Here is a 13,598-nt window from a genome sequence, read left to right on the forward strand (position 1 = left end):
TGTGTAAATTACAGCTTAGGCTATGTAAACAAGGGGCTTTAACAGGCTACAAAAAGATAGCTATACATATGCGAGAAAAGCTCCATCTGATGCTGTCAATCAAACTCTGTGATGATGGACTCGGGAGAGTGGGACAGGGTCGAACCGCTCTGTCTGTGTCAATAGATACATATAGGGAGGCTCAAAAGCAAGAGATTGTGACTGCTTCATAGAAAGCAGCTTTCTATGGGGGCACTCACCAGAGGAGGACCCAGGAGGACCCCAGAAGAGGAGGATAGGGATGCTCTGTGCAAAACTATTGCACAGAGCAGGTAAGTATAACATGTTAGTTTTTTTTTTTAATAACAAAGCCTTTAATATCACTTTAACCACTTAAGGACCACCGCATGTAATTCTACTGCGGCAGAATGGCATGTACGGGCACAAGCATGTACCCGTAGGTGCCTGCCTTCCAGCGGGTGGGGGGTCTGATTGAAAATTAAAGCCTCATATCACTTTAAAATAAAAATTAAAAAGTGAGCTATGGCACTAAAACCCAGTGTGTGTGCATATAAGTGTATGCGCATCAAATGTGCCAGTGCTATTAAACGTATATGTAAAGTGCTAGTGCTACGGTAACACATCTATATAATCTGCTTCTATTACAATTTCATAGAAAATCCTAAAACCAAAAAAAATAAAAAATGCAAGGGATGCATATATCAGAAATCAAAATAATTCACATGTGCAATTAAATTAATCTCGGCAATCATGCAAAATTCATGATTCATGAAAGATTTCTTCTCAAAATGCGAGCGTCCCCACTGCTTACAATTATCCAACCTACGTAAGTAATACATTTGAAACTAAAATACATCCTTGTATTATTTTTTCTCAATTTTTATACTTTAGAGGGTCCTTCACCCCCAAAAGGTTGTTTTATTTTAGCAACCTTGAAATTAAGCTAGGTACTCAAAGAACTTTAAATCATCCCAAAATTTCAAATTTGGTCTTACTATATATTCCTTTTTTTATCAGTTCTCTTGGGTTGGCTTTTTAGCCCCCTGCGATTCAGCACTGCTGTGGCTAACCCCCGAGGTGGACAATCCCACTACTTTACCACCAACGTAGTGGTTAAAGGTGGGTTTGATGTGTGTGTGTCTGTTGTTTCCCCTCCCCCTTTCCCCCTTCCCCTCTATTTCTGCATTTACGAATGTTGTGACATACTTTATTATTATTTTGTACTTTGTATTTTCGGTTTAGATCTTGTTCAAACTTTCACACATCCCCTGAAGAAGCAATCTAATGCGAAACATGTCGGGACTATGTGTGCTTGACGAGAACAACCACTGTATTGCATTATTCTGAATCTTTTAAGCATATATTGCTACTGATTTTAAGCTCAAACTTAATAAATTTTTGTACTACTAACTTTGTACTTCAATTAATTGTATTTTGTTAATTAGCACCGCAAAAATCCCTAATTTCCCTTCCTGTCCTTTGATTCATGTTTCAAACTCTCAGGGATGAGGTGCCATCTTTGTTAGGTGTTGCTTGAGGTTGAACCATCAAAATTATTCCAATTTTGTCCCCTGGTGTTTCAATACACTATTTTCTCCTTGGTTCCTCATCAACAACACAACATATGTTCTTACTCTGCTATTTCAGTAAATACTAACGTGTTTTGCATTGTGTTTTTTTCTTTTTTTTTTTTTTTTTTTCTCTTCCCCTCCCACACGTTCCCCTATCTCGGTATGGCGGCCTTTAGTGGTGAGGCCTGGGATGCTCTAATGGACAAAGTCCAACTTACACAAAAAACAGGTGACATTTCAGATAAAGATCTCGATTTTGCTTTCCTCAGATTACAACGCCTCCTCGAACGAAAGGTTCGAGTTTTTTGGCACAAAAAATATTTTCATAAATACATAGAAAATCTTATTGTACCTTTTGGACTGCGAATCCAGATCTTTCCTAATATTAAAAAAGTTGATGATATCATTAAATCGAAGTGGGAAGAAAATCTACAAACATGCTCCTTTGGCATGATGTCTTTGTTATGTATTCAGTATGATCATGAACTTTCTATAATGGACAGCCTAATTTCCCATTGGTATGAAGATCATGAATCTAGAATTTCCACCACGAGATTCCAGAAAAAGGAACAGGACCTTCAAGTCCTTATTGAAAAATATACTTTAGAAATTATTCAAATCAAAGAAAATAAATTTACCAGGGATAGCCTGGCCCACACAAATGGTTATGCTTACAAATGGACTCGAGATTCCAAACCTAAATTCACTAAATCTTTCAATTCACGTACAAATAGAAATAATGATAACACTCCCAATGTCTCTCCACCCTCCTCTTTTTCTTCTACACAGTCCACCATGTACCGTGACCTGTCTGAGGACAGAGTACCGAAAAAAAGAAAAGGGAACTCTGAACACGCCTCCACTGAGTCCCTTCGGAATCAATTGGGCACTCCGCTCTCTCGTCGGGCACCACCATTTTCATCGAAACCAACACCTGCTGGTACACTTGCGATGTTTCACCCCTCTCACTCTCTTTCTTTAGGCTCTCGTGGCACACAATCAATGTCAAATCAATGCACAGCCCCTTCGGCCCAGGCAACTTCCTCCATAACTTCTTTGCAATCTGCGAATCCATCGGTAAGCACTACCAATGTCATTATCTCGCCTCTAGGTACTCCTTTACCTGCAGATTTGAAATTGGCACCTATTTTTTTAGGCAAGGACCAGATTCCACCGATGATTTGAATGACATTTATGTACAAGGTAACCTTGATTCATCTACAAATGAGTTGTCAATAATAAATTTATCATCACAGAGATTATCCGAACCTGAATTGGAAGTCTTGAAATTAGGACTAACCTTTTGTCCTGATTCAAACACAACCAAATTTCAACTTATTAAGGATTTACATCTTTTTGCCCGTAGACTGTTATATCGAGTTATCTTTGATAAGCCTGTTACTCCAGACTTTGATAGTAATGACAATGTCCGGTCTTATGAAAATATGACCGAACATTATGCCATCAAAAATTTGATGGAATTATGGGAGGAGGGAAACACTGATGACGACGACTCGGAAGCAATTTCCACTCCTAGTCTGTCAGTCCCAGGTGTTTCCTTCCCCCCCCCTCCATCCTTTAAATGCAAATCTAGAGCATTTCCTCTACTCAATGCAAACCCAAACATTTGGGCGTTTATACAGCAAACAACTATAGAGATTGAGAAATTGTCGTTTCATTCACCTTTATCTAACAATCTTTCGTTACAACATAGAGCAGCTATTAAATCCTTACAAAAAAATACAAATTTAATTATTAAGCCCGCAGACAAGGGCGGAAATTTGGTGATCATGGAAGTTGTACAATACACCTCCATGTGTCGAAATATACTGTCCAATAGAAATTGGTATCGTCCTATTTCTAAAACTGTCATTCTAAATTATCGAAATATCTATTTGAATCTCATTTTTAAGGCATATCAACAAGGGGTCATTGACCTCAACACATGGAAATTTCTAAACATCAAGGATCCAAAGATTCCAACTTTTTACGCACTACCGAAAATTCATAAGTCTCAAACAAATCCCCCAGGACGTCCTATCATTTCCGGATGTTCCTGTTTAACTGAAAATGCGAGCGCATTAGTTGACAGCTATCTAAGTCCACACGTCATCTCTCTATCTTCATATGTTAAAGACACCATCGATTTGTTAAGAATGATTGAGGGACTGTCTCTCCCTCCCAACTCATGGTTGGTTGCCCTGGATATCGAAAGCCTCTACAACACAATTCCCCATGACAAGGGAGTTGAAGTTGTACGCAGGTTTCTTTCTGAAAGAGGTTCCTCTTTCTTACAATATAGTTCTTTTGTTGTGGACCTTCTTGAATATATTCTTAAGCATAATGTCTTTGTTTTTGACTCCACCCACTACCTCCAGGTACAGGGAGTTGCGATGGGGACTAAATGTGCCCCATCGTATGCAAACCTGTACCTGGGGGGGTGGGAAAAGGAAACTTTCTCTAGAGAAGATTTGTCACCGTTCTTGGATAAAATTATTTCATGGTTTCGTTATATCGATGATGTTCTTTTCTTTTGGGCAGGTACGGAAACAGAATTAAAAACTTTCTTTCAATTGATTTCTATTAACAATTTCAATTTGAAATTTACTATGCAACATAGTCAGTCAATAGTTAACTTTCTAGACATAACTATCTCGGTGGACAGTGAAGGTAGACTCAACTCTCTCTTATTTAGGAAACCATCTGCCGGTAACACGGTTTTACACGCTACTAGCTTTCACCCAATTTCTTTGATTAACAGTATTCCCTATAGCCAATATTTGCGTTTAAAGCGAAATTGTAGCAAAAATTCAGATTTTAATATAGCAGCTGATGACCTTTACCAAAGATTGAGAAAAAGAGGATACAGTCATAAATGCTTGAAACGAGCCTATAACCGTGTAAAACCTAAAACTAGAACTTCACTTATTTTTTCAACCCGACGTCCCAATACAAATGATTCAGTTAGAATTATTACTCGCTATTCCAATCAGCATCGTAAGTTCAAAGAAATTTTACACAAGTTTTGGCCACTCCTTCTAGCTGACCCTATTACCAAGAAACATATTAAAAACTTTCCCGAAGTTACCTTTAAAAGAGTTCCCTCTCTCAAAGATAAATTAGTGCATAGCCACTTTGAACAACCAAAGTTGGACACTAGAGAAGTAACCAGTGGCACTTTTCCTTGTGGCCATTGTGACGTTTGTTGTTATGTCAATTCACATACCAAACTTAAACTGCCAAATGGCAAATGGCACTCCATTAAACATCGAGTCACATGCCAAACACAGGGCGTTATATATCTGGCCCGTTGCCTTTGTGGCGGGTTTTATGTAGGTAAAACAAAGCGACAATTTTGTATTCGAATCAAGGACCATATCAAACCCATTATCAAGAAGAAAATGGAGACGGCCATCAGTCGACATGTTGGCCTCTTCCATGCCTTCAATCCCAAATTTATCACCTTTTCCGCACTTGAACATATCCCCCTTGATGTGAGAGGGGGCAGTGTGGATAATATCTTACTTCAACATGAAGCTGAATGGATTTTCAACCTAAGGGCTACAATTCCACCTGGCTTCAATGAAAACTTAAGCTTCAAACCTTTTTTATGATATAGAAACCTTTTCTGGCCTTTCAATCTTGCTGACCGCTCTTCTGAGAGGGAACCTGGTTGGGTTCCCATTTCCCTTTCCCCTCCTTCCCCTTTTCCCTCCCTCCCCTCCCCCTCCCTCCCTTCTTTTTTATTTTTATTTTTATTTATTTTCTCATTGTTCTATTGTATTATTTGAAATTTGTCTGTATTGATTTGTTTTGAGTATAAAAATACATCATGTATATGTCTATATGTTTACGATATTATTATGTTTTGTTATGTGCAGCTTTTAGAGAATTATTTTTTTGTTCTTCCCTTTTTAGGATTTCCCACCCGAATGGTCCACCTCTACGGCTTCCCCATCAGTGCTGTTCGCACGGACACCCGGGGGCACAGGCGCCTTGTGTGCCATTGCCCCTTTTCAGCGCTGCGACGCTCCCCCTACATTGGTCGGAAGGATTGGCTATTTCTTCTGCCATTCTGTTCCGACCCTCTTTTCCATCGTTTTTTGCCTCTACGCCTGACCGGGCGGTCAGATTGATGGCCGCGTTCGTTTATGCCTTCGCTTTCTACGAAGGCATCGATCGTTCCCCTCTTTCCTCCGCCCACATGCCTGAGGCATTATGGGGTTTGTAGGCCTATTCAGTCTCGTCCCATTGGTGAGCATGCGCAATAGCGCTCCTTTTGTCCGCATCAGGCCGACTACGTCAGACGCCGGCTTGATGGCGGGGCATATAAAAAGCCTTCGTAATATCGTCATTCCGTTGCGGGTTGCAGCCAAGGGTGACGCTTGATCGTTCAGACTCTGTACTTTTCGGTAAGCTTATTGTTATATTCTTAAACATTTATTCGATCGGTCTTTTTTTCATTTGAAAACGTTCACGTATCTCTCTGCCGGTGTTTCAACCCTTTGGACCTAGGCTACTGTCTATGTCCCTTTTTATATGCTTGCATTAACTCCCTGGCTTTGAATTCTATGCCTTGGGATGCGAATGTTTAACTCTCTGGGTATATCTATATGCCTGAGGGTTGGTGTCTGTATAACACCCAGTTTATGATGTACACACCACCCTTTTGAGATACATTTTTTTTTTTTTTTTTTTTTTTTTTTATTTTAATTTTTCTTATCTTCGTTTTGTTTTTTCCTTGATTGGCCACCCAGCTGGTATTTCTATGCAGGTGTGTCTCCCTGATTGCTCAAAAAGATTTCTTCTCAAAATGCGAGCGTCCCCACTGCTTACAATTATCCAACCTACGTAAGTAATACATTTGAAACTAAAATACATCCTTGTATTATTTTTTCTCAATTTTTATACTTTAGAGGGTCCTTCACCCCCAAAAGGTTGTTTTATTTTAGCAACCTTGAAATTAAGCTAGGTACTCAAAGAACTTTAAATCATCCCAAAATTTCAAATTTGGTCTTACTATATATTCCTTTTTTTATCAGTTCTCTTGGGTTGGCTTTTTAGCCCCCTGCGATTCAGCACTGCTGTGGCTAACCCCCGAGGTGGACAATCCCACTACTTTACCACCAACGTAGTGGTTAAAGGTGGGTTTGATGTGTGTGTGTCTGTTGTTTCCCCTCCCCCTTTCCCCCTTCCCCTCTATTTCTGCATTTACGAATGTTGTGACATACTTTATTATTATTTTGTACTTTGTATTTTCGGTTTAGATATTGTTCAAACTTTCACACATCCCCTGAAGAAGCAATCTAATGCGAAACATGTCGGGACTATGTGTGCTTGACGAGAACAACCACTGTATTGCATTATTCTGAATCTTTTAAGCATATATTGCTACTGATTTTAAGCTCAAACTTAATAAATTTTTGTACTACTAACTTTGTACTTCAATTAATTGTATTTTGTTAATTAGCACCGCAAAAATCCCTAATTTCCCTTCCTGTCCTTTGATTCATGTTTCAAACTCTCAGGGATGAGGTGCCATCTTTGTTAGGTGTTGCTTGAGGTTGAACCATCAAAATTATTCCAATTTTGTCCCCTGGTGTTTCAATACACTATTTTCTCCTTGGTTCCTCATCAACAACACAACATATGTTCTTACTCTGCTATTTCAGTAAATACTAACGTGTTTTGCATTGTGTTTTTTTCTTTTTTTTTTTTTTTTTTCTCTTCCCCTCCCACACGTTCCCCTATCTCGGTATGGCGGCCTTTAGTGGTGAGGCCTGGGATGCTCTAATGGACAAAGTCCAACTTACACAAAAAACAGGTGACATTTCAGATAAAGATCTCGATTTTGCTTTCCTCAGATTACAACGCCTCCTCGAACGAAAGGTTCGAGTTTTTTGGCACAAAAAATATTTTCATAAATACATAGAAAATCTTATTGTACCTTTTGGACTGCGAATCCAGATCTTTCCTAATATTAAAAAAGTTGATGATATCATTAAATCGAAGTGGGAAGAAAATCTACAAACATGCTCCTTTGGCATGATGTCTTTGTTATGTATTCAGTATGATCATGAACTTTCTATAATGGACAGCCTAATTTCCCATTGGTATGAAGATCATGAATCTAGAATTTCCACCACGAGATTCCAGAAAAAGGAACAGGACCTTCAAGTCCTTATTGAAAAATATACTTTAGAAATTATTCAAATCAAAGAAAATAAATTTACCAGGGATAGCCTGGCCCACACAAATGGTTATGCTTACAAATGGACTCGAGATTCCAAACCTAAATTCACTAAATCTTTCAATTCACGTACAAATAGAAATAATGATAACACTCCCAATGTCTCTCCACCCTCCTCTTTTTCTTCTACACAGTCCACCATGTACCGTGACCTGTCTGAGGACAGAGTACCGAAAAAAAGAAAAGGGAACTCTGAACACGCCTCCACTGAGTCCCTTCGGAATCAATTGGGCACTCCGCTCTCTCGTCGGGCACCACCATTTTCATCGAAACCAACACCTGCTGGTACACTTGCGATGTTTCACCCCTCTCACTCTCTTTCTTTAGGCTCTCGTGGCACACAATCAATGTCAAATCAATGCACAGCCCCTTCGGCCCAGGCAACTTCCTCCATAACTTCTTTGCAATCTGCGAATCCATCGGTAAGCACTACCAATGTCATTATCTCGCCTCTAGGTACTCCTTTACCTGCAGATTTGAAATTGGCACCTATTTTTTTAGGCAAGGACCAGATTCCACCGATGATTTGAATGACATTTATGTACAAGGTAACCTTGATTCATCTACAAATGAGTTGCCAATAATAAATTTATCATCACAGAGATTATCCGAACCTGAATTGGAAGTCTTGAAATTAGGACTAACCTTTTGTCCTGATTCAAACACAACCAAATTTCAACTTATTAAGGATTTACATCTTTTTGCCCGTAGACTGTTATATCGAGTTATCTTTGATAAGCCTGTTACTCCAGACTTTGATAGTAATGACAATGTCCGGTCTTATGAAAATATGACCGAACATTATGCCATCAAAAATTTGATGGAATTATGGGAGGAGGGAAACACTGATGACGACGACTCGGAAGCAATTTCCACTCCTAGTCTGTCAGTCCCAGGTGTTTCCTTCCCCCCCCCTCCATCCTTTAAATGCAAATCTAGAGCATTTCCTCTACTCAATGCAAACCCAAACATTTGGGCGTTTATACAGCAAACAACTATAGAGATTGAGAAATTGTCGTTTCATTCACCTTTATCTAACAATCTTTCGTTACAACATAGAGCAGCTATTAAATCCTTACAAAAAAATACAAATTTAATTATTAAGCCCGCAGACAAGGGCGGAAATTTGGTGATCATGGAAGTTGTACAATACACCTCCATGTGTCGAAATATACTGTCCAATAGAAATTGGTATCGTCCTATTTCTAAAACTGTCATTCTAAATTATCGAAATATCTATTTGAATCTCATTTTTAAGGCATATCAACAAGGGGTCATTGACCTCAACACATGGAAATTTCTAAACATCAAGGATCCAAAGATTCCAACTTTTTACGCACTACCGAAAATTCATAAGTCTCAAACAAATCCCCCAGGACGTCCTATCATTTCCGGATGTTCCTGTTTAACTGAAAATGCGAGCGCATTAGTTGACAGCTATCTAAGTCCACACGTCATCTCTCTATCTTCATATGTTAAAGACACCATCGATTTGTTAAGAATGATTGAGGGACTGTCTCTCCCTCCCAACTCATGGTTGGTTGCCCTGGATATCGAAAGCCTCTACAACACAATTCCCCATGACAAGGGAGTTGAAGTTGTACGCAGGTTTCTTTCTGAAAGAGGTTCCTCTTTCTTACAATATAGTTCTTTTGTTGTGGACCTTCTTGAATATATTCTTAAGCATAATGTCTTTGTTTTTGACTCCACCCACTACCTCCAGGTACAGGGAGTTGCGATGGGGACTAAATGTGCCCCATCGTATGCAAACCTGTACCTGGGGGGGTGGGAAAAGGAAACTTTCTCTAGAGAAGATTTGTCACCGTTCTTGGATAAAATTATTTCATGGTTTCGTTATATCGATGATGTTCTTTTCTTTTGGGCAGGTACGGAAACAGAATTAAAAACTTTCTTTCAATTGATTTCTATTAACAATTTCAATTTGAAATTTACTATGCAACATAGTCAGTCAATAGTTAACTTTCTAGACATAACTATCTCGGTGGACAGTGAAGGTAGACTCAACTCTCTCTTATTTAGGAAACCATCTGCCGGTAACACGGTTTTACACGCTACTAGCTTTCACCCAATTTCTTTGATTAACAGTATTCCCTATAGCCAATATTTGCGTTTAAAGCGAAATTGTAGCAAAAATTCAGATTTTAATATAGCAGCTGATGACCTTTACCAAAGATTGAGAAAAAGAGGATACAGTCATAAATGCTTGAAACGAGCCTATAACCGTGTAAAACCTAAAACTAGAACTTCACTTATTTTTTCAACCCGACGTCCCAATACAAATGATTCAGTTAGAATTATTACTCGCTATTCCAATCAGCATCGTAAGTTCAAAGAAATTTTACACAAGTTTTGGCCACTCCTTCTAGCTGACCCTATTACCAAGAAACATATTAAAAACTTTCCCGAAGTTACCTTTAAAAGAGTTCCCTCTCTCAAAGATAAATTAGTGCATAGCCACTTTGAACAACCAAAGTTGGACACTAGAGAAGTAACCAGTGGCACTTTTCCTTGTGGCCATTGTGACGTTTGTTGTTATGTCAATTCACATACCAAACTTAAACTGCCAAATGGCAAATGGCACTCCATTAAACATCGAGTCACATGCCAAACACAGGGCGTTATATATCTGGCCCGTTGCCTTTGTGGCGGGTTTTATGTAGGTAAAACAAAGCGACAATTTTGTATTCGAATCAAGGACCATATCAAACCCATTATCAAGAAGAAAATGGAGACGGCCATCAGTCGACATGTTGGCCTCTTCCATGCCTTCAATCCCAAATTTATCACCTTTTCCGCACTTGAACATATCCCCCTTGATGTGAGAGGGGGCAGTGTGGATAATATCTTACTTCAACATGAAGCTGAATGGATTTTCAACCTAAGGGCTACAATTCCACCTGGCTTCAATGAAAACTTAAGCTTCAAACCTTTTTTATGATATAGAAACCTTTTCTGGCCTTTCAATCTTGCTGACCGCTCTTCTGAGAGGGAACCTGGTTGGGTTCCCATTTCCCTTTCCCCTCCTTCCCCTTTTCCCTCCCTCCCCTCCCCCTCCCTCCCCCCCCCCCCTCCCTTCTTTTTTATTTTTATTTTTATTTATTTTCTCATTGTTCTATTGTATTATTTGAAATTTGTCTGTATTGATTTGTTTTGAGTATAAAAATACATCATGTATATGTCTATATGTTTACGATATTATTATGTTTTGTTATGTGCAGCTTTTAGAGAATTATTTTTTTGTTCTTCCCTTTTTAGGATTTCCCACCCGAATGGTCCACCTCTACGGCTTCCCCATCAGTGCTGTTCGCACGGACACCCGGGGGCACAGGCGCCTTGTGTGCCATTGCCCCTTTTCAGCGCTGCGACGCTCCCCCTACATTGGTCGGAAGGATTGGCTATTTCTTCTGCCATTCTGTTCCGACCCTCTTTTCCATCGTTTTTTGCCTCTACGCCTGACCGGGCGGTCAGATTGATGGCCGCGTTCGTTTATGCCTTCGCTTTCTACGAAGGCATCGATCGTTCCCCTCTTTCCTCCGCCCACATGCCTGAGGCATTATGGGGTTTGTAGGCCTATTCAGTCTCGTCCCATTGGTGAGCATGCGCAATAGCGCTCCTTTTGTCCGCATCAGGCCGACTACGTCAGACGCCGGCTTGATGGCGGGGCATATAAAAAGCCTTCGTAATATCGTCATTCCGTTGCGGGTTGCAGCCAAGGGTGACGCTTGATCGTTCAGACTCTGTACTTTTCGGTAAGCTTATTGTTATATTCTTAAACATTTATTCGATCGGTCTTTTTTTCATTTGAAAACGTTCACGTATCTCTCTGCCGGTGTTTCAACCCTTTGGACCTAGGCTACTGTCTATGTCCCTTTTTATATGCTTGCATTAACTCCCTGGCTTTGAATTCTATGCCTTGGGATGCGAATGTTTAACTCTCTGGGTATATCTATATGCCTGAGGGTTGGTGTCTGTATAACACTCAGTTTATGATGTACACACCACCCTTTTGAGATACATTTTTTTTTTTTTTTTTTTTTTTTTTAATTTTAATTTTTCTTATCTTCGTTTTGTTTTTTCCTTGATTGGCCACCCAGCTGGTATTTCTATGCAGGTGTGTCTCCCTGATTGCTCAAAAAGATTTCTTCTCAAAATGCGAGCGTCCCCACTGCTTACAATTATCCAACCTACGTAAGTAATACATTTGAAACTAAAATACATCCTTGTATTATTTTTTCTCAATTTTTATACTTTAGAGGGTCCTTCACCCCCAAAAGGTTGTTTTATTTTAGCAACCTTGAAATTAAGCTAGGTACTCAAAGAACTTTAAATCATCCCAAAATTTCAAATTTGGTCTTACTATATATTCCTTTTTTTATCAGTTCTCTTGGGTTGGCTTTTTAGCCCCCTGCGATTCAGCACTGCTGTGGCTAACCCCCGAGGTGGACAATCCCACTACTTTACCACCAACGTAGTGGTTAAAGGTGGGTTTGATGTGTGTGTGTCTGTTGTTTCCCCTCCCCCTTTCCCCCTTCCCCTCTATTTCTGCATTTACGAATGTTGTGACATACTTTATTATTATTTTGTACTTTGTATTTTCGGTTTAGATCTTGTTCAAACTTTCACACATCCCCTGAAGAAGCAATCTAATGCGAAACATGTCGGGACTATGTGTGCTTGACGAGAACAACCACTGTATTGCATTATTCTGAATCTTTTAAGCATATATTGCTACTGATTTTAAGCTCAAACTTAATAAATTTTTGTACTACTAACTTTGTACTTCAATTAATTGTATTTTGTTAATTAGCACCGCAAAAATCCCTAATTTCCCTTCCTGTCCTTTGATTCATAAAAATATGATATTTTGATGTAGAACAAATTAGAAGTAAGAATTGTTTTAAGAAATTTAATTTTAATTATAATTATTTTAACAATTTAATTACACGCAGGAACCAGAAAGAGAGAGGCAGCTCATATTTCCCTAAGCAATCTTGTAACATACTGCAACTAAGAAAATAAAGTTATTTTAAGAGTTCATGGACTGTCTGCTGATTGTAATTCTTGCAGGGGTGGAAGAACGAAAACAGTTAACAGAAAGGTATGAATACACCCAGCAGCTCCCAAGGGAGTAGTGCGCTATATAAGCATGTCGGGACCTCATGGGGCAAAGGACCACGCTATACCACAGATGGACACTGGTGGCAAAAGCGCCCTGAGGTGATTCAGTTTGCATAGGTAGCGCTATACAAGTCACTCATCCATTCATTCATTCATAATATTATCAGCACCAAGATACAAACAGATACACGTTATAAAAATAGAACATATTATTAACAGATGGGTCAGAACACGCCCTCAGACATGCCTAGTGCTTGAAGGTGATATTACCTGAATTCAGAAAAGGTTAATCATTAGATCTTTTTCCAACCAATAGAAAAGAAGTCATACCTTTTGGGCTGAGCTGATTATAATTTGTATTATCCTATTGTCAGATATGGTATTTAGGAGCCAGATATATGCCATGGAAGGACGCTCAATCACCCACTCAATCAGACACGCACACACACTCCACTCATCAACTAATACCTCTCCATTCATGAAGATTCCTGGACACCTTATGCTTTGAAACTCGGAGATCACAAGCAATAATTCCTCATTAAGAGTAGCCATTTTGAAAGCCAAGGCAACCATTCTAAAAACTCTGGTAACCAGCAATTCAGACCAGTAGACATTTTTGGAATGGGTGATTATGTTGT

General features: G+C 39.2%; 1 protein-coding gene and 1 long non-coding RNA gene across 4 annotated transcripts; both read left to right on the plus strand.

The window, feature by feature from the left end:
* Positions 1-1,736: 1,736 nt before the first annotated feature.
* LOC143988608 (uncharacterized) lies at positions 1,737-5,273 on the plus strand. 2 transcript variants are annotated; one of them, XM_077488339.1, is made up of 2 exons: positions 1,737-1,800; positions 2,361-5,273. In XM_077488339.1, exon 2 carries the CDS (start codon positions 2,585-2,587, stop codon positions 5,183-5,185), a length of 2,601 nt encoding a protein of 866 aa, XP_077344465.1. In that variant the 5' UTR covers positions 1,737-1,800; positions 2,361-2,584; the 3' UTR covers positions 5,186-5,273. The 2 variants fall into 2 exon arrangements, with proteins under 2 accessions (XP_077344465.1, XP_077344551.1); XM_077488425.1 differs by having other exon boundaries at positions 2,554-5,273.
* Positions 5,274-7,331: 2,058 nt separating this feature from the next.
* On the plus strand, positions 7,332-12,627 carry LOC143988722 (uncharacterized). 2 transcript variants are annotated; one of them, XR_013276908.1, is made up of 3 exons: positions 7,332-7,395; positions 7,956-8,243; positions 12,447-12,627. It is a non-coding gene; the product is annotated as an uncharacterized LOC143988722 (long non-coding RNA). The 2 variants fall into 2 exon arrangements; XR_013276905.1 differs by lacking the exon at positions 7,332-7,395 and having other exon boundaries at positions 7,681-8,243.
* Positions 12,628-13,598: the final 971 nt, after the last annotated feature.

The sequence above is a fragment of the Lithobates pipiens genome, unplaced genomic scaffold, assembly GCF_037356315.1.
Source record: "Lithobates pipiens isolate NorthernLeopardFrog02 unplaced genomic scaffold, aLitPip1_a1.2 Scaffold_1, whole genome shotgun sequence".
NCBI lineage: Eukaryota > Metazoa > Chordata > Amphibia > Anura > Ranidae > Lithobates > Lithobates pipiens.